This window comes from Monodelphis domestica, chromosome 5 (genome assembly GCF_027887165.1).
Source record: "Monodelphis domestica isolate mMonDom1 chromosome 5, mMonDom1.pri, whole genome shotgun sequence".
Classification (NCBI taxonomy): Eukaryota; Metazoa; Chordata; class Mammalia; order Didelphimorphia; family Didelphidae; genus Monodelphis; species Monodelphis domestica.
In genome coordinates this window covers 276,958,805-276,980,783 of record NC_077231.1, presented here as the reverse complement: position 1 = coordinate 276,980,783, position 21,979 = coordinate 276,958,805, and the positions used below count along the sequence as shown (strand labels likewise).

General features: G+C 36.2%; 1 protein-coding gene across 1 annotated transcript in view; it reads right to left on the bottom strand.

Annotated features, from left to right (window-relative positions):
* Window positions 1–21,979, bottom strand: part of AKAP9 (A-kinase anchoring protein 9) — a 188,256-nt gene that overhangs the window by 57,801 nt on the left and 108,476 nt on the right. The window contains exons 20-24 of the mRNA XM_056800198.1: window positions 20,025–20,125; window positions 17,387–17,592; window positions 12,977–13,203; window positions 4,714–4,876; window positions 860–1,072 (exon numbers count right to left, since the gene is read on the bottom strand). Of these exons, the coding sequence (XP_056656176.1) occupies window positions 860–1,072; window positions 4,714–4,876; window positions 12,977–13,203; window positions 17,387–17,592; window positions 20,025–20,125 (910 nt within the window). The remainder of the gene's footprint in view (window positions 1–859; window positions 1,073–4,713; window positions 4,877–12,976; window positions 13,204–17,386; window positions 17,593–20,024; window positions 20,126–21,979) is intronic.

Here is a 21,979-nt window from a genome sequence, read left to right as displayed (position 1 = left end):
AAATATATTAAACTTGATAGCATCCTGCTTTTAGAATCTATTAACTTTCATTTAGCTACTCTCAGCAATACAAGGATACAGGACAATTCTAAAGGACTTAGGACAAAGAATGCTATCTGCCTCTAGAAAAAGAACTGTTGGAGTCGGAGTCAGATCAAAGCATATAATTTTTCACTTTAGTTTGTTTGGGCTTTTATTTTTGGGGTTTGGATTTTATATGAGTATTCTCTTACAACAATGAACAATGTGGAAATATGTTTTGAATGATAACATGATAACCCAGATCAAATTGCTTACCATCTCCAGAAAGGGGGAGGGAAGGGAGATGGAGATAATTTAGCTCTTATAAATTCAGAAAACGTATGTGAACAATTATTACATGTAATTAGTAAAATAAAGTATCTTTAAAAAATAAAAATAAAAAATAGACTAAAAGATAAAAAGAGAAGCTATTAACTTTCTCACTCTGTTCTACCCTAAAATCAATATCATCTCTCCAAATTGCTCACCATTTGTCAGTCAGTGCTGTTTATCAAGCAACTAATTTTTTTTTTCATTCTCTGCCATTAGAGCATATACCTTTCACAAGTTCTTTCATATTCTGCATTATCAGCAACTTCCACTGGGGATAAGAGAATAAAGTCGAGGGAAGAAGTGTTCTTTTCTACTGATACCTGAGGAAAAAAATAACTATATCCCAATTACTGACTAGTAATACATTTATATGCTCCAACCTTTTTAAAGCAAAATTTTAAGGACTAATAGAAAATGCCAAAGGAAAAACCAAAGCCAGTCAATTCGGAATGGATGTGCATATAAATATAATATCTTATAGGAAAATACTCTAAGTAACACGTACGTTGTTCAACTGGTCCTGCTTCTGCTTTCATGGCATCTTTCTGTCTAGAAAGTAACTCTCTCTCTTCTTGGATTTGCTGTCTCTCAGCTTCCAATTCCTGTAATCTGTTACCTACACATAACAACTCCTGCTGAAGGTGGTCAATAATGTCAGTTTTTTCCTGAATTTGCCTTTCGAAAAGAGCTTTTTCATCTGCATAGCCATCAATGATACCTGTGAGACAAAATGATCAGAACAGGCTTGTTTTAGTTTGTGGTTTTGTCAATGGATTTTCAAAAGAAGAACAGATGCAACATCATGACAATTTATAACTTACTTACATCTCACTTCAAACTACATTGCATTACTTATTGAAAATATCAAAAGTTTATACTTTGACATAATTGATAATGTATATTTTATGCATCTGTGGATGCATATTTTATCCATCCTTTGCCTTCCTTCCAAGAAGAAGAGTGTTTCATTCTACACATATAAGTTTTTAAAAAAAAATTACACAATATTCATTCTTTTCTTTGATGCTGTGGAAGTCAATGTATATATTATTCTTCAGGTTTTGCTTATGTCATTACATTTCCATTCATACATATGTCAGGTTACTCTGAATTCTTCATGTTTCTAATTTCTTACTGCACAATAAAATTCCATTACTTTATATATACCGGAATCTGTTTATACCAGGATGGCTGGATCATAGACCATAGGATGGGGAGTAACATGAAATAAGCCTGGAAAAGTAGCCTGTAGCCAGATTGTAAAAGGCTTTAGATACCAGGTAGATGAATTAATAGTGAATTTAATATTGACTGAAGAGAGAGGATATTATAGGCAGGAAAGCCAATTAGGAGGCTGTCCTTGTCTAGCTGAAGTAGTAAATGGTCTAAATTAAGCTGGTGGCTGTTTAAGTAAAGAGAAGTCAATGGGTGTGAAGAACGTGACAGCAGAAGAGACAAGACTTGTGATTAAATATAAGGGAAAAGTGTGATAGCCAAAGGGTTTATTTGAATGATTATTAAATGTGTATTGTAGCAAATGAAAATGTGACCTGCTACAGTAGCATAAACTAGGAAAATCAGACAGAAGAATATTTGCATAGTTCCCTGGGCAGAAGAGAATTTCAGACAAAGACAACATTCATATAATGGAAAGAAAGCAGGACTTCAGAGTCAAATAATCTGTCAACATTTTCTGGCAGTATGACCAAGGGCTTCACTACATAATGTACTTGGTAGGGAGGAGGGAGGGAGAGAAAGAAAAAAGGTGAGAGGGCAGGAAGGAGAAGTGAGGGAAAGGGAGAGAATGCTATAGGCTCCTCTCTTAATGTGCAACACTCTGATCATCTATGATCCCTAATAATTAGTGCTTTGAGAGTCACAACACCTGAGCTCAAGCCACAGCCAGATATCATGTCTGTCTAGCCCTGGCTTATCCCTGTTATTCAATCTCTTGGGGCTTCAGTTTCCCCATCTTCAAATTTCAGTACTTCAATGGATCCTCTATTGTATTAAAGTGGAACTCCATCCAGTGGTTTGGACTGTACGTGGTCCCCAGGGGGATCCACCAGCATGCTGAGCCCTTCTTCTGGCCTGGTGGGCATTGCTGTCCAATGATGGATGTAGCTTTGGCTTCTGTGCCCCATCCTGGTAATGTGCCATAGATTCTTCACATCCTAAATACCTGCCTCTGGAGAGTTCTGCAATTTAAGTTCTTGGGAATCTATGATGTTTTAAGTTCCACAGCCAAATAGAATCAGCAGAAGACTATGTGGATTAAAAAGATGGGCCTTTGTTTCAAATAAAAGACTGAGAGTTATTAAAAGTCCTTCAAAATTTTCCAGAGGAAAATTTTCAGTCTACCACTATCCTTCTCTTCAATACTCCAATTCATTGTCCAACTACAATATATTGCTAAGCTATGTGTGTTTATGGACTAGCTCTTGAAGCTGTCCATCCAACTGCATACAAGAGTCTAGAAGAGAGGACTTGGTTCATTTGGTTTGTCCTGATTGGTCAGTGGGCTGGCCTGATGACCTTTTCTGGGTATATGTGGTCTTCTGATTCTTTTTCTAACAATCACCTGAGAACCAAATATGGTGACTCTACTCTCACTGGTAGAAAGATTAGTTTGCTGGGGATATCCTGACAGATTTTTTTCCCCCATTTATTGTATGTTGTTCTCCTGGTTTCATCTTTGATGATTCTTGAGATATTTGTAGAATTATATATGGCATTTTACACAAAAGTTTATCCCAAGTTGACATTGGCCTTGTTTTCCATAATTTTCCACATGGTGAGAACAACGATTCTTTGCTGGCTTTAGGGTATTTCTATTCCTCATTGTGGTAACAGATTTCTATTGTTTAGGCTTCCTTGGGAAACTGTGAAAACACCTAAAAAAGAATCCATTCATTTTCTCTCTCTCTAAATCTGTCTTTGTCTCTGTCTCTCTATCTGTGGTTTCAGATGGCTAGTCATTCAGATTTTACTTAAATACTTTAAGAGAAGATGAATCTGTTATCTCCTGAGTGAGCTCATTTCAATTACGGAGAGCTCTTACTGTTACTAAATTATTCTCTAATCTTGTGGTTCCCAAATTATGTGTCATTGAATTCTAGGGCATCACAGGAAATGCATAAGGGAACTGAAGGATATTTTAAAAGTGGGCACCATACAAGCTACTACCTCAGGGTAGTTCAGAGTTTCCACAATTAGACGGCACTACATCCCCTTCAATGGCACTCTCAAATGTATGAGATAAGATTTTGTTTACTTGTACTTTCAGTGATGCCAGTAATTTCTTGAACTTTCTCATTGGTCATATTCTATCTTAGCAAAGCTGGATTTTCAGCATAATAAAAATAACAAAAAGCTAGTACCTTGAGAAAAAACATTTTGGAATAAGAAATGAAGATGTTAGCATCCAATCTGATTCCAAGATTTGAGAAATTTTTCAGTGTAATAGGTACATACATTTCATTAGTAATTGTGGTTTTTAAAAGACTTAAATGAAAAATATTATTTTCCTTTAAATTTAGGTGTATTTATTCAAATGGCCACTAAGTTATCAGGACATAAATAATCATTAAGTTATTTGATCTAATTACTTAAATAAATGTAACTGTAAGATATTATTTTTAGTCCAGGCATGCCGTGAAAAATTACTGAGACAATAAAGGTGCCATGAACTGAGAATATCTGAAAACCTCTGCCTTTCAAATGAACATCTATGCACCTTATATCCAGTGATTCAAGTTCTGGCTAATGGATTAGCATAAATAAATAAATGATAGGTAATGAAAATATTGAAGTAAGCATTAAAATTAAAATTTATAACTATCTTCTAACATTTAAAACGTGGATATTTTATGCTCATTAACATTATTTCACTGAAAACACCTAGATGCACAGATACATATCTGGGAAAAAGACTTTACAGAATGACATGAGGACATTTTATTAGGATGAGTTAAAGATTTAATTAATAAATCTTGTATTTTTAGAAATATCTCTACCAACTTGAATGAGATAAAATTCAAGTTTCATATTTTTAAACACCTCAGCTTTGGTCAAAAGCATTTAATAACCACAATAAAAACGGCAAATCAATTCATAGCAACATTTTATAAAATCTAATAGTTTGTGATTTTTCATAATTTAATTTTATTTACACTCTGCTTCATTTAGGAAAGTGAGCTAAATAATAACAAGTGTGCAAAGCAAACCTTATAGGTGTGTGTATTTACATCATACCATATGGGAACCAGAGTAATTCCTTCTTCAATGTTCAAAAACAAAAGATGAATAAACCCCAAATCCCATCTATACACTATCAACAGAGATGACCAATGAACTCACCCTCTGCCTTACTAAGCTCCACAGCCAATTGTTCTCTAGCTTTCAACTCTTCATTGAGTCGCTCTTGTAATTCTTCTTGGCATTTTAGAAACTCGGTGGCTTCCTGCTTCTGTCTGAATGACTCACGCATCAACTCTGTCTGTGTAACTTTGGCGTGTTCAAGCTAAATTAGGAGGAAAATTGCACTGATAAGGAATTCATTACATAACAATTAAGTTGAGGAACTAAAAATACATGGCCACCTATACAGCCAAAAGTTAGAACGAGTGCTGAAAAATAAAGAATAGTTTTATTTTATTCTAATATAATTTACACAAAAGTAAAACCAGTATAATTTAGTGTAAAATTAAAAGAAGGTATTAAATAAAAAAGATAACCCTAAGAAATTTACATTAATTAGTCAAATTAGTTTTTTATTCCAATACTTTCAATGGATGTTATTATTAGTATGTAGGATAAGTCACAGGGACCCTTTTATGTTGTCTATGTTTGCATTCCCATTGCTTAGCAGGATACCTGGCTATACTTAGTTTGCTTGGAGATAAGGAGTGTGGAGTATGAGGGGAGGATTATTCTTCTAATTTAGAGAAACTGTGATAATACATGAGACCAACTCAATTGTATGTGTTTACAAAGCTAAGTTTAAGTTCCCATTCAAACTTGGGTCTCTTGACTTCAGGTCCACTATTCTTTCAATATGAAGTCATCGGTCATTCCTTATTTTGTGACTTGTTTGTAATTTATATTGTGGTTACCTAGAAAATACATGAAAATCCAAACCAGATATACCAGCTATACAGTCTGCCCTCAAGTTTATGTAACAAGCCAAGAGAATAAATATTTGATTGATATAAGGAAATTGCATTTATCACTGTTTTAAACTGTAATCCCTTACTGATATCTAAAAATCATCCTTACTGAGTTTGCTTAAGTAATATTTATTCTAACTGCTCTGAAAATAACTCTCTTCCCAATACAAGCCACATTACCAGTAATAACTTCATTTCACCATCTAAAATTAAAACAGGCTTACTCACAACCAACTAATTTATTGTAATAGGGATTTAATTTAATAAAAAAAAAAGCAGAAGACAGTATTGTGTGAATGTCACTTAACATGAAGTCACAGGCAAGGGAGGGCTCTACTATGTCACTTAGAACCTAGGTGATATTTGGGCAAATTCTTTAATATCTCTGGCCCTCAACTGTCCTAGTATATAATGTGGCAGAATTGAGCAGGATAACCTCTAAGGGGCCTTCCAGCTTTCACTCAAGTCCTATAAAGCCACAAAATTTTTTCTAATAATATCTTAAAGAAGCAACATTTCAGTTTATAAGAACTGTGTGATATTTATAATCTACATTATTCAGATAAAATAACTTAGTATTACTCTGTATAACAATATTGAATCCCAAACATTTTCACCTAAATATTTTTAAAACTTAGTAAATCTGAAAATTACTATTAAAGTTTAAATAAATGTTTTCAATATCCCTGATGAATTCACTGTCACTTTAATATAAGTTTTTACAGGAAGGATAATAAAAGTTCTGAAAACCACCTGGCTTGTTAAATATTAGCTAAGTATATTATAGTTTAAGCCTGAAATTCACGAGAATGTGGTTTACATCGCACTAAAGAACATGGAAGGTTGATTAAAATACCTGTTTTGGCAGTAATGAACTTGAACCACAAACATTAAATATATAGTATTCTTTATGATAAACACTTAACATGAAATGTAGAGAGATTGCATTAGTATTTTCTCACAGTGATATATTAAATATTTTTAAAACTAGAGAAAACAAGTTCCACATAGAATCTGAGATAAAACCAAGTCTGGGATACTTTTTTCTCCCTGGTTGGTGCTGTATTCTATGTACCATTTAAAAAAAATTTTTTTTAAAAGACAGAAGGAAACAACAGAGAAACATAAACAAATGGAACAATTCTATTACTGCAGTTTTCTCAAGAAAACAACTGTACATACATTCGTATTTTATTATACAAGCTTATTTCATCTTTTCATCATATTTATGTTTGTCAAAAATTAAGTTCAAAATTTTAAGAAAAATGTAATTTAAAAAACAGCTACATTCCTTTACTTCTGTCATCATTTCATAGAAAAAAGGAAATCCCTGCTCTCTCCCTCTTGTATGATCAATACATTTTTGTTCAAGTCATCTATAGTAAATTAGCCCAAGAAAGTTCCTGGTTGGCAGATAACTAGAATGGGAAAACTGTCACACTGGCCAAGTATTTTTCCTCAAATTCGGAGTAGACTTTTGCAGTACTAAGGAAGGTCACTGAAACCTAATTCACTTAAAGCTGAATAGCAATTATACGATTAAATTAAAACCAGAAACAAACTCACAAACTATAGTAACGTTATAAACAAAAAAAAAGTGGGTTCATTATCTCTATGCCTATTATAATGATTTAAAATATTATAGTTTTATTTAGTTTTCAACTGAAGGAATAATTTTAGTACTTACTGAGTATGGTGGGGTAGGCAAGGAGATTTTAGAAATGAGCTTTAATATATGCCCATTTCTCTTGTGACTAAAATGAAAAATAGAAGTGTTAACAATGACTGAATTATTTTCATCCAACTTTTCACTCAGAGGAAAAGGATTTGGTAGAGGCACTCGTGATTCGACCTCATACATGTCTTCATCCTGTTCTTCCAACCACAAACCACTAAAGGTATTTGATGCCCAGTAAGTCCTATAGGAATCCATTTTAGAAGGTGTTGCTGATGATCTGTTTCAACTGATTTAGCAGTTTGGTTATTTATAGTTAAATAAAGAAGGTTTTTCTTGCTTCTGGTTTCTGAAGATAATATGGCAGCATCAAAAAGTCTTCCTCTCACTGTCACACGAGTATATTAGACAATTAGTGTACACACAACTGAATAATTAAAAGGTCCAATATAACCTCACTTTTCAAAAACTTAGATGTGTGCTATTCTTGAACAGAATCTTCTTCATAAGAATGATAAAATCCTTGAAAATGAAAGAATGAAACCATAAGCAGCAAGTCAGCAAAGCAAAGTAATAAACTATGCTTTCGAAATCAATGTTGTATGCTGCAAAAATCAGGAAATGCAGGTAGAACTTGGCAGGGAAAAGTCAACATTAGAAATCTCCATAGAAGCAAAAGACGAGAAGTGTAACTGCAGCAACATCATTTGTCTTTGTTCTTGCTGTTTTATTTGGTTCAAAAGGAAAAGCTCTTCTGAAACAAGTTACTCAAACAGACTGTCAGGCTAAGCAAAAGAATTCTAGTCAATGTTCCCTCAGGAAAAGGTCAAGGCCTAGGGAGTGGTTTAATGTCTTTACCTATAGGCGCACTGGCCAGTGCAATTTGAATTAAAACGCCCACAAAGAAGCCTGCCTAACAGGATCCAAATACCACGTCAGAGCTTTGAAAGGGGTGTTTAGATAAGTTCATGTTTTTAGAATAATATGGTCATTCGCCTTAATGTTAAAAAAAAAGTTATGATGTGTGTATACCCATATACCCAATTCACAGGACCACTTTACCAAGAGTTTGTTCAAGCATGTAGCACATTTATAATTTATTTTTGGAAAATTTCACTGCCATTTTACCTATTTTATTGAGGAGCAACATCTATTCTTTTTGAGCAGTCAGCTGATAAAAGTAAAGAGCTCAACTACAAATTATTTTGATATTAAAACATATAAACCAATTGTTCTATAAGAAAAACTTTTCAGCACTGTTTTAAAAATGAAAGTACACTATGCAACTAACTGAAGTTATGCCAGTTTGTATACTTAGTAAAGTTGAAAAACAAATGATGACACAACAGTAGGGAATTAGTGTATTTACAAGCTTTACAATTGTGGAATATTGATTCTAGCAAGCTATCTTCAATTTTTTAAAAGTACATTAAAAATTAAATGATGTTTTCAATGTGAAAAGAGTCATTAGATTAAGCAAAAGCTATCCTTGACCTTGCCAATACTTTCTCACATATGATAATCATTAGTCAGGCAAGCAGAGGGCCCTAACAAAAACTCAATATCAACTTAAAATTAAATCTAATGGATGCCATTGTCTTATTAGATGGTGAACACAATGACAATTTCTAAATACCTTAAGGAGGCCTATTTGGAATAGCAAAAGGAGAGTTTTAACTGAATTGGGATATCTGACCCAGGAGTCTGAAGTGAGAGGACCCAGCACTGTGGGAAGGATCAACTTCTTCAAAGAGAGCTATTGTTCTAAACATGACCTAACTTAGAGTTGTTTGGGTTAAAATCTGCGGCATGAACAGAGAATTAACATTACCATTCCCAATGTCTGTTGGTTGATTTCAGCAAAATTATATCTAGATGCTACAGTTATTAGCGAGTCTTCTTAAATTTGCTAGATATTATGTAATTAGTGAAATAATTTCTTGCTCTATCAGCTCTACAACTAGAACAGAACTAGAACACCAGGGCTTGAGCACCATTATGGATGATAAGAGAGTCTATTCAATTCTCTAGCTGAATGCTGTCCATGGTGTCCATGAAGAATAGGACTACAGTTAAAGCTGGGAATAACAGCAAAAGTCATGTAGTCAGCTTCTCATATTATAGATGCTAAGACTTCAATCTTGGTCTTCTGAGACTATGTTCAATATTCTTTCTTCCATGTGGCCTCCATGATTGGTTTTATCTGATTCTATCACACACTTTTAAAAGTCAATCCTTCTTGTCCTTTGTGAAAACGGTGAAAAATGACAAACCTCTTATTATTCAATAACATTTCCTTCAAGACTTGGCATTTGGTCATATTAATCACCCTCAACATAGCTAGGAAATCAGCAATACAGCAAAATAGGCCATGAAAGTCAAAATAGATGTCAGAAAGGACATATATAAAAGTTCATGTATTACAGAATCTTAGAGAAGAGCCCTTGAAAGTCTAATTCACAGCATATTAATACTTATTCTATATAAACAATAAAATGTTTGATTATTTGGCTTTCAAATCCAAAGAAGCTTTGGATCAATCAGCAAGCATTTATTAAATGATTACAATATGCATTGAGTTAGCTGCTAAGTGTTCAAATTCCAAGAATAACATAATCCTTCCCTCAAGGAATTTATAGAAGTAGAAACTGAAATTAATATATTTGTATTTGAAGCTGTTTCAGGCAGACACAAGGCAATTAAAAGTATTAGGCAAACAAAAAAATACAGGAGGAAAGCAGAAAGATTAGGAAAAGCAGATTCAAGAATTTGAAAAGCATGGGAGAATTCACTGTCCCAGGCTAACTTGTATTTAATAAACTGATATTTGCACTGTGTATATTTTTTTATGTACTCATAGTCTCATGTGAGCTCACTGCAAGCAGGCAGTTTAATTTTTTGTAGTTGTATCTGGAGTGCCTGGCACATAGTAGGCACTTGTGAAATACTTGTGGATTGATTGAATTGATGTTCATAACCTTGAATCATCAAGAAAAGGCTGGGTTCTGTTAAGTGCACTCTAATCAAAAAGTAAGGGATAAAACATTTCATTCAAAATTGTAAAGATTTTAAAAATGGTGCTTAAAGGACTAAAACCCTAAATTATATGAAAAATGTAGGGATGCAGAATGACTAAATTCTTGGGGATTTCACATGGCTGACATTTTATTGCGTATCACTAATACTCTCAATAAATCTTCCAAGTTATTTAATTGTCAGGCCAAATCTTGGATTCAGTGCCCTGACAAAGCTCTGACCTATGCTCAATAGAGTGGGAGGAGGAACTTATAGACTTGTTTGCTATAGTTCTATTATAGCATTATATTTTTTAAAAGCAAACAACCCAATAGCCAACCATTATGTTGCTGACTCATTTTCAGGAATACCCTCCCTTCTGAGAAAACAAAATTGTTGACCATTTTTCAGGATGCATAGGTCACGTGACATTTTTCTCAGATGTGGGATCAGCAAAACTCTAACAACTTTATCAGATAGTGAAAAAAAGTTCTGTAGGAGTAAACTGCTCATTCATTAATTTCTCTAGGGCCCTAAGGGTATTATTGCCTGGAAAATTATCTTCTTTGGCCCTAAATTGCACCCTAAGATTGTGAAAAACATTTGTGGGTGGAAGAGTGGCTGTCTGTAATTCTGTCAGTCTGTGAGAGTTCTAGCCAAGCTTACTTAGCCATGACTTTCAGTATTGGCTCCATATACACGTGTGTATATCTAGATGTAATCTAGATAAATGCATGCACGCGCACACACACACACACACACACACACACACACACACACACACACACACACACACACTGTGCTACAAAGATATTTCCTTTCAGTTTGATTCTAATTATACAGCCTTTGGTTTACTGTTTTCATATAGGCTTGACCCTGTAATCAGCTAGTCTGGGTAAAATCCAGAAGGACTATATATTATAGCAGTTAATTATTACGTGGATCTGGATGGAAAACAACTGTACATAATAAAAGTCATTAGTCTCTAAAGTGCGTATTAGTTCTCTCACTTGATACTCATGTTCCATCACTGTCTATGATTCTTCTTTTTAAAAAAGAATCTTTTTTTTAAGTCATGACCTTCCGTCTTAGAATCAATACCGAATACTGCTTCCAAGGCAGAAGAGCAGTCAGGGCTAGGAAATGGGGTTAGGTGACTTGCCCTGGGTCACACAGCTGAGAAGTGCTTGAGTTTGAACCCAGGACCTCCCCTTTCTGGGCCTGGCTCTCCATCCATTGAGTCACTCAGCTGCCCTCATTGATTCTTCTTAAAGTAAAGGCTCCCTCACTAACTTATCTAAACCTTGGAGCAGCATAAAAACTTACCCCGGTGTCCCCAAAGGCACAGCACTGTTTTAAGTTGTCTTGTATTGAATATGTGCTATAGTAAAAACAATCTACTGCTGGAGAGCAGGCAAGCCTTTTCCACAATGTGCCTGGGAACTTGTTCTGACAAGCTTCTAGAATCCTTCCTCACTCTCAGTACAAGTTCTATGTAGATGTTGGCCAAAGGGGAAGGTGCCAGGTGAGGGGCTGAAGAGGGGCAGGATTGATTAATGGGTGTCAGGACAAGGGTCTTGCTGGTGCAGTCACCTGTGAAGAGTGGTGCTGGCAGTCCTATGGGTGACCATTCTTCTGCTTTCCCTCTGAGGGTTTTGAAAGGGTCTGGAAGGCTTCACAGTTCTGTCCAGGGAGGTTCATATACTTTTTTTGGAATGTGGATTACTTTTAGCATTCTTAATGTGAACACGAATTTGCATTACATGAATTTTACATACAGGAGAACTGTCTGGGCATACCCACTGTCCATGCATGCCATGCACTGGAGGGGAGAACAACTCAGGGAAATTGTCAAACCATCAGAAACCCTTTTAAAGTGCCAGTGATTGTCTGGGGACGATGTCCTGTAGGATGATGGCTGACGGGTTGCAGAGCGGCCCAGGGTTGGTGGCATAGCCAGTGTAGCTCCAAGGTGGGGTGTGAAACCTGCCTGGTTCAAGGCCAGCTCTCTCTCCTCAAGGGTAAGCCACTGCTTCCCCCCTCCATATTATTAATATTTGCACTACAGTGATCTTTTAGAGTCTACTTTCCCAGTCATGTCCCCATTGACCCATGTTGTTTTTCTTCTGTGTTTCTACTCCCACATTTCTTCCTCTGGATGTGGATAGCATCTTTCTCGTAAGTCCCTCAGAATTATCCTGGATCACTGCATAGTGTATCAGTCTCTGTATATAAGGTTCTCCTGGTTCTGCTCCTCTCACTCTGCATCAATTCCAGGAGGTCATTCCAGTCTCCATGGAATTCCTCCACTTTATTATTCCTTTGAGCACAATAGTATTCCATCACCAACATATACCACAATTTATTCAGCCATTCCCCAATCAAAGGGCATCTCCTCATTTTCCAATTTTTTGCCACCATAAACAGCGCTTAAGTCACTGCTTTTCAATGAAGGTACTGGAGAGTTAGCTTGGAGGAGATAGTGGGCCAGGTTGGGAGTCAGAAACATCTGCTTTCTGGTCCCATTTCTGGCCCATTACGGTGGAGCGTCCTTGGACAAGTCTTTTAATGCTGGAGAGCCTTAGGCGAGTCTCTGAGCTAAGTTAAAGAAAAGGATCATCCAATGGGCAGCGCCAGAGTAATTATTGCCACGAGGCAAAGGCTGCTGGGAATGGAAGAGATCCGGGGGTGAGCTCTCCATTGGGGACGTGGTCCCACTCACCCACCACAGCCCCCAAAGCAGGAAACCCAGAAGAAATCTTACCTGACTGCTTGTTTCACTTATGGCTTCTAGAAGTTTCTCAACGGCCGCCTGGAGCCGAGAGCTAACATTCAAGACAAGCTCTTCATTCTCTGGGTCTATTTCAGTGCCAGCCAAGCTACATCTTAGAAGACGCTGACACAGTTCCATGCCTTCGTCCGTTATTTCTGACCATGTGCTGGTGGCATGACTAGGCATGCCACTTCCACAGTAAGAACCCATGGATTCTTCTATAAAAATAACAATATTGTATGATGAAATTCATATTTAGAAATTATAACATTTGGAAAATAAAACATGGCATCTGATTACAAAGTCATTTTATGAAAATATATAGTGATTATACACATAATGTACCTTTTACTATTAAAGAAATTAGGATATAATTAATAAATTTATATTTGATTAGATATATTTAACAATTCCACAAAGGCAATACTCATTAGCTGCCCAATGATTATTAGCAAAGAAAAAAGTAAAAGAAAGCCACAAAAGCTTCATAGGAAAGAACACCTGGACTACTTAGGAACTTTGATGTTTCTCCTTTTCTTGGTTTTGAATGCTTTACTGGGTATATATAATTTTTTAGGCAGAAATGAAAAAGAAACTTTAAATCAGATACATTTTTAACTTGTTAATTTGTTAATGGTTCAGTTAATGTACTAGATGGTAACCAAATGAGTTTCTAAAATAACTAAATTTAATTCATCTATACAATTCCTATCTTCTAGATAATATAAGTTGACTCTACATATTCAAAGTTAATAAAGCAAGGGCATGCCTCCTGCCTATGATCGCTTTTTGTGAGAATACACTAGCTAATACTGGTGATGAGCTGGGACCCAGGAGGCAGCTGGGGCTCAGAGTAAAGGGCAAGCAGGAGTATGGACTCCAGGCAGGGAGGAACACTGACTGGCTGTGCTCTCAGATGAGTCACCTTGTGTCCTTACGTCTCTCCTATGTGAGTGCAGTCAAAGGGCCAGGCTTGGGCTTCATCCACTCACATTGGTTTAAATATTATCTCAATGTTGGTGACTCACAGATCTCTCTTTCCAGCCATCTATAGCCAACCGTGACTTGAGTTCATTTCTAAGAAGATTTTCTGGCAATACTCAAAACATTCTGGTGTTGCCCTGACTGGGATAACATCTTACAAACTTTCAGAAATGAAGAGGATCAGAAGCCATTTCCCAGGACTATCTTTCCTGCATTCACAATGCCTTCATTTGAATGCCAGGGCCCCCACTCAGACTGACCTCAGATCAAAGCCATAAAGGCACATTTTTCTAGGATCTTTAAAAATTAAATGACTTGCACAAGGTCATGCAAGAAGACCGTATGTTTTCCTGGCCATTTCAGTGTTTCTTCTGTTATAGAATGGTTCCTTCTTAAAAAGGTGGCTATGGTGGTTGGAAACCAAAACTAGATTTCTCCCTGGGGAGAAAAAAATTCTACTACTAATGAGATTTTTAGATTTTCCCCATCTTGCTTAGTCTAGCACCCAGGAATGTACACACTGACACTACACTGAAATGTGCCAGCAAATGACAAATCAGAAACAACTGATTGTCCCCTGGGCTGTCCTAAGCCAAGCTTGAGCCACCATTGGCACATGTGAGATGCAGGAAGTGATGTAGAGAACTACCTTTGGAGTTCTCGTGACTTCCTGTGGAGAGGATTGGGTATGAGTTTGATCCTGGAACTCGATCCTAGAGGAGCTCCCTAAGACAGCTTCCTTGAGATGGTCAGGTGGTGAGTGATAAGACTGACTCCCTTTTCCCTTGACTCGCAGGGGAGTCCCCCTTGGACAAAGCCTTGAAATCCTGTGGCTCAGCCTAAGTCAGAGCAGCGCTCTCTCTCTCTCTCTCTCTCTCTCTCTCTCTCTCTCTCTCTCTCTCTCTCTCTCTCTCTCTCTCTCTCTCTCTCTCTCTCTCCTCTCTCTCCTCTCTCTCCTCTCTCTCTCTCCTCTCTCCTCTCTCTCTCTCTCTCTCTCTCTCTCTCTCTCTCTCTCTCTCTCTCTCTCTCTCTCTCTCTCTCTCAATTTCTTCCTCCTATTGTAATCAATTCACAATAAAGTTCCATTCTGACTTGAGTGTTTCATTTGGGATTTAAGAAATTAAATCCTTGGCGACCAACTTTTACATTCAGTCTCAACCCAAAATTTAACCCTAATACTAATCATGCCTCATATAATTCTGGAATGGACTTGCCTTTCCTTGATCCTTTAGAGGCAACAGAAAGGTTATGACAGGTTCTAAAGCAGAGAAGCTCCTAAATCTTCCCTTATGTTCATTCCAGTAAATTATTGTTGTGAGGATACAAATATTATTAAATCAATTATTTTTAAAAAACAACAGGTAGGAACATGTTTGGTAGTCATTTATGCTAATGAGTCATGTAAAAAGACAGATGAGAAAATGTTTCATTAATCCAATTAGCATCCTAAGAAAATGTCTTGTTTAAAAGTTATCAGGTATCACATGTAAACAATTCAAATTGCTTATTGTATTAGGAAGAGGTAAAGGGAAGGAGGGGAGGAGAGAATTTGGAACCCAAAACTTTAAAAAACTAATGTTAAACATTGTCTTAACATGTAATTAGGAAAAACAAAATACTAAAAGATTAAAAAAAATTCAATAACAATAAAAATGAAGGGAGGATTCAAACCTCTCCCCCCAATAAATGTTATCAGATGATATTTTGAATAGACATTTCGTCCTTCCAAAGAAATACAAGGATCTAAAAAAAGGTTTTCTTAAAGGACCAAAAGAGTTGTTGATTGTACAGATTAAGAAACTTGGATCCAGAGAGGTTCAGGGATCACCTGCCAGACCAGTCATTTTGTACCCCTCCAGCTGTAAGTGGCAAACCCAGGGTTGGAGCCCTCTAACACCATGTTGAATACACACTCTGTGCCACACTGGGATGCCTCCCTCATGTTACTTCTCCACTTGAGAACCTGCCATAACCTTCCTATTGCCGCTACAAAATACAAACCGCTTGGTTTGTCTCATTAATAAGTTCCTCCCAATTCTGTTCTCTTCTACCTTTCCAGGCTTATTTCATGAATTAACCCCCTTCACAAATCTAAGTTCCCATCAGATGAGTCTCCTGGCTATTGCCTCAACTCAGCCTTATGTAACCAGTCTCCATACTTGGAACTAGGTGGGTCCTTTCACCTGAAATATGTGACAGCCTCCCCTTGACTGTGAGAATCTTTAGTTTTTTCAGTGCTCACTAAGGTTCTAGCTTCCTTGAGAAACACTTCCTAATTTCTTTTGTCATTAATGATTTTTTCCCACCATTTGTTTCTCTGTTTAAATGTTATGTTCCTTAGCCGACTATAAGCTCCTTATTGAATTGAACCTCAACAAATGAGAAGGATGGAAAAAAGGGGAAAGATGTAACTTCGGCAATTATAAAATAATTAGTGGATGTGTTCAAAATAAGCCTGTGGATATATTGAATTAGACTTGATGTTTGTGGAAAAAATATAACACAAGTAGTCACCAGATGGCAAACAGACATTGGGCACTTATAAAAAAGGAGTGGGAAAAATACTTAAAGGAAATGTTGCAGTGTAATTTAAAATAAAGTGTGAGAACTTTTGTAGATGAAAATAGTCAGGACCATCTCAGTATAAGGTCAGAAAAGGGCAGCCTTCCTCCACAACAAGGGAAGATGTACAACCCCTTTCTTTCCATTTCCAACATAATCAAATTTTTCCTTTTCTTCCAACTTTTACAGCTTTGCCCCACTTTACAAAACAAGGACATGGGGAGAAAGAGAGAGAGGAAGAACTGGAGGTCAGAAAACAAAGACTAAAAAATGCAAGATGGATTTGAAATCAGTACACCATTTAGGACTACTGTTGCTGCACTTGCCAAAATTAGTCTCATGCTTTTTTGGCATAGTATTTTTCTTTTCTCTTAAATATCTCCTGCCTTTTAACAGCATCTTAGATTTACATTGTGATTTCCTTATGGGAACTTCAAAATCTGAATAAAGCCTATTTTTAATTTTTGCAAACTTTTTATCTTTTTATAGCTTCTCAAGTTATGAAGCATTTCAGGGGGGTACTGATGGTATGTATGTGTCCTGGATGAGGCAGTGGTTTTCTGTTTAGTGGAGAATCTGGTTGCACAGTGCCTTCTTTTAGTTAGACACCTGCTAACAGCCCTCCAGAAGGCTTACAAATGGTTCTAAGGCTGAGATGCATCTTGATCATGGCTAAGAGCTAATTAGAAAACACTTTTAAGAATGTAGTGAAAAAAATAGCCCTTTATATTGGTTTTGGGGAACTTCTGTGGTGACAAAATAGTTTACACATGAAGACTTTCACACTTTCACCTAGTAGATGCTTAATAAATGTTAACTGATGAAAATGACTTCATGATTCTACAAAATTGGTACCTTCTGTGTCTTCCTCATGTATGCAGGACTTCACTGTTCCTTCTGACTCTGACTTCCAGATAATATTGGTTGATGACTGGCCTTTATTAGATCTATCCAAAATACCGAGAACATGACGGCCAATTGTTTCTTCAACAGCTGCTATTGTCTTTACAACTTCTAAGAGGATCTTTAGGAGTCTGTTATTAGCTTTCTGAAGAGCATATCTATACATGTAAACAAAAATTAATTATTTTACTCTACTTGTCATGAATTTAAACATTGTGTCCATAAAGTACAATAAGTGTTCCATAAGGAAATGATTATTAACTTGGAATATAAATCAGCAATGTAGTCATTTCTCTCAAAATTCTCAAATATAGTGAAGTCTTTTTTTTTTAAATCCTTACCTTTCATCTTAGAATCAATAGTGTGTATGGGTTCTAGGCAGAAGAGAGGTAAGGGCTAGGTAATGGGGGTGAAGTGACTTGCCCAGGGTCACACAGCTAAGAAGTATCTGAGGTCAGATTTGAACCCAGGACCTCTCATCCCTAGGCCTGGCTCTCAGTCCACTGAGCCACCCAGTTGTTCCCTATAGTGAAGTCTTTTGACACATTATAAACATTATAAATGATTCTTTGAGTGATTTCCATTTCAAAATGTATAAAAATTTATATTATTTCAATGAATTTTTAAAAAAGTGATATTCTTAGACTTACAAGCTTACAAAGACTTTTAGGGCACCCATGATCCACTTAAAAAATAGCTCCCTCCTCTAAAAAACTCTCTTAACAATCTTTCTGTTCTTCTTTAAGGGTGATAGTTCAGATTTCCAAATAATAGAAACTTTGGCTTTACAAAGGCTGGATTAAGATGGTCAGAACTGAATGGGTGCTATGGGTCATTTACTGTGAACTGAAGACAGGACCTTATCAATAAAGAGAAAACATATCTGATGTCTTTACAAAAGCTTTCAAATTTTTCCAACTTAAATGATAAAGTTCTTTAATCATCAAATAACTGCTTTTAACAGCTAGGTTCAATAAAGACACTCTAGTGTCTATTCTTATATTTTACTTATATTTCTAAATGCACACATTTAGTTTAGATTAATTGATTAGATTAACAAATTAGATTAATTAATTAATTATTGGCTTTTGTGGTGGATTGTATGTTTTCGAAACTTTTTTTCATAACTTTACATTGTTTGAGTTGACTACTGAGATACTGCATATGCCAGGCATATGGCATTTTCAGTGATAAATGGGAAAAGTTACATGAGTTACATGAAGTTACATGAATGATCAGGCTATTTTGCATGTAAATAACATTCTCTGATTGGATGCATACCTGATGATGAAAAATTAAAATTGAGATCACTTAAGACAAGCCTCAAATTAGCTTTACTAATTGTTCTAAGTTTCTTTATCATTAACAGTTACCCCCATCAGAAAAATGACCAATTTCAAAAGAATACTAAAAAGTAGGCAAAAGTAATGGCTTAATGTATAATTAGAAAAAAACACACTCAAAACTACAAAACTACTTATTAGCTCAATTCCTACAAATATTAAACATTAAGTAATCAATCTACTGATCAGAGGATGAATATAAAATAAATCACTTTATTTTATATTGCCAGGGAAACTCTAATTTTCATACACTGTTTTTCTTGTCTGAGTTCCACACTGACTGTGCGCCATACTGAGGATCCAATGAGGGAGCCAAAATCTTAGGGGCCAAATGCCTCCATGCAAGCTGAGGAAAGGGATTAGGAGGATACAAGAGAGCAGGTGATCACAGGGGTTGGAAAAGGAGGAAATGAAGTTAAGTAGATATTAATTTAAGCTTCCAGTTACATAATTTATGTTTATTTAGCTAACAATGGGTTCATGTCATTTTAATTTAAATTAATAACAAAAGATGTGTTTTAGATTTTGTATCACCATCCAAAATTTCTGTAATAACTCATTTACAATATTTATATATTTGAAAAATTATAAAATGCTAGTTCATGAATCAAACATTTTCTGTTGCTGTGTGGTGAACTAAAAGCAAAAAATTCTAAGTAAGAATTTCTCAAGTTTTAAGTGTGAATAAACCAGAAAGGAACTATTCTGTGATGGATCTCTATGTACATTAAAAAATGAAGTATTCTGCAATGAAATAAACTAGTAACTTGCAACTGTATTTCTGTGTTAGTGAGATGGTAATATGAAGTTATGAAGTTAGATGGGAGGAGTTTTAAGTGATTGGAGTGCTAAAAATGGTCTAGTTTCAGGATCATAGATTTAGAGCTGAAAAGGATCTTCAAAAGTCATATGCTAAATTTCCTTAATTTTTCAAATGAGGAAACTGAAATCAAGTCTCTTGCCTAAGGACACCCAGGTAGTCAAGTTCCAGAGGCAGAATTTCAACTCAGGTACTCTGACTCCAAATGAATTATTCTGGAACACCTCTTTAATTATGTCTAACTAAACTTGTAGAAAACCTGGCATTTCTCTTCATCCTTGATATATATTTGTTGCATAAGGGGCACATTCCTTCTTAGATAAAATACATAAGATCAACATGACAATAGTGCTATCACTAAGCAGTCTAATGTAAACAAAATTCTGGTTCAAACAGAAAGCAAACTCCAGAACTACACATCATATACCTTTCTTTAGAGAGAATGTCAGAAGACACAGCTGGAGGTTTTTCTTCCAATTCTTCTTGAATGATTGGTTCTTCAATTTCTCCTTGGCTTTCATTTTCATCCTGTGTAAGTTTTTGTAAAGGCAAGAAGGATAAGACAGACAAAAACCCCATCATTCTGGAAATGGCTTGTCATTCTTCTACTTCGTGACAAAGTGAAACAAAAATGTTTATGCACAAATTAGTTACTATTTGAAATAATATTTAACTAGACTTTATTAGGAGATTAGTACTATCAAGAAAGGACAAAACACTTGAATGTATAAATGAAAAAAAGATTATGGATGCAACACACACACTCTGATAAGGAAGGTCACAAGGCTCTGGGGCCCCAGAGGGAAGTGACATTGGCAACGTGGCCACTGAAGTTCACCTGACGCGGCATGCAAGGCATCTCGGCTGCAGCCACCTTGTGTTTAGCCCAGCATGAGGCAGCAGAACCCAGAGCCTGAAGGGGACAAACATATGCTCATGCTGGGCTGGGGTGCCTCAGCCATGCCGGCCCACGTCCACACTACCTGTGTTTGCGTATAGCTGCTGCGCAGCTCACAACACAGCTTCTCTCTTCCAGCTAATGATCGCTGCTTTAGGGCTTCCAGCTCCTCTAGAAGCACCCTTTCTCTCTCTGTAACCAGGTTTTCATTATCTATTGAGGCACTCTAAATAAGAGAAAAGGTCATAAGAGAATATTGTTTGCGATAGGAGGGGGAGGAGAGAAATCAGGAATATTAAAGCAGATGTCCCAGCATATAGCCCAGTGCCTAATACATAGCAGGCACTTAATATATGTCTATTGATTGAATGATTGATTTCTTTTAAACCCCAAGGAAAGTAGACCTGGGTAATTCCAATCTACTTCAAGCGATTAAAAGTATTCATTTTTCAATGCAAAATGTTTAGATTTTTAAAAAATGTTAATTTCATCTAAATACTTATGACCTGTATAAGCCTTTTGATATTATTTTTAAAGACTAATTTTGCATTGAAAAATCAGGAATTTAAAATCACAAAATGCAATGAAGAAAAGTTGACTTAGCAGGTTTAATATGTATTATATTCCATATGCCAAAAAATACTTCCATCATTACATGTGACAATATTAAATGCTTTTTGGTCATTTCATGTCTTTCTTTAGCCAACAAACCTAAATTCAAGGAGGCCTGGGGCTCTCCCCCTCCCCCTCACCAAGGATTACTGATAATTTTAGACTGTTTTGATCTATTATGTTTTCTCCATTGATTTTGTGAGTAAGTTTTTCCATTGGGAAATTTATAAGAACCCAGCTCCCAAATTCCAAGCAAAGTATTTAAATTTTCAATCAGGAAAGAACTAGAAATATGACAAAAACCTGTGCTTCTAGAATTGAAATGTGATCTTCACCCAGTAAGATTTCTGGAAACATGTCACCTTTGAGAGAGTCTAATGGCCATTAGTCAGATTAGAGCAGGGAAGAAGCCTATTTCTTTAGTATCCAGTGAGACCAATGCACAGAGATGTGGCAAAATAGAATGAAGCCAAATGGAGAATCTATCACTCCAGGATAGAGGGAAAACAAGAAGGGCAAAACTAGACCTTTGATCCACAAGTCAATGATGAAAATGCCCTATAAACATGATGGAAAAGCAAAGCCTACGACAGCAGACTTCTGGGAGAAGTTCTAGAAAACCTCCTGATCAAGCCCTAGCACAGGGAGACCTTCCTGAAGAGTTTACAAGGAGCCTGGAGAAACCAAGGCTCCTGACCCTAATGAACAACTAGGCTCTTTGGGCAAGTGCTTCTCCTGGGGGACACAGGACAGCTACCTGGGCCAACTCTTGGTGAAGCCTCCTGATCTCTTCCTGCAGCTGTTCATGATCTTCCCTTTGTCTTTCCATTTGGTGCATGTGAGCTTGTTTCAATAGCTCTGTGGCCTGCTGG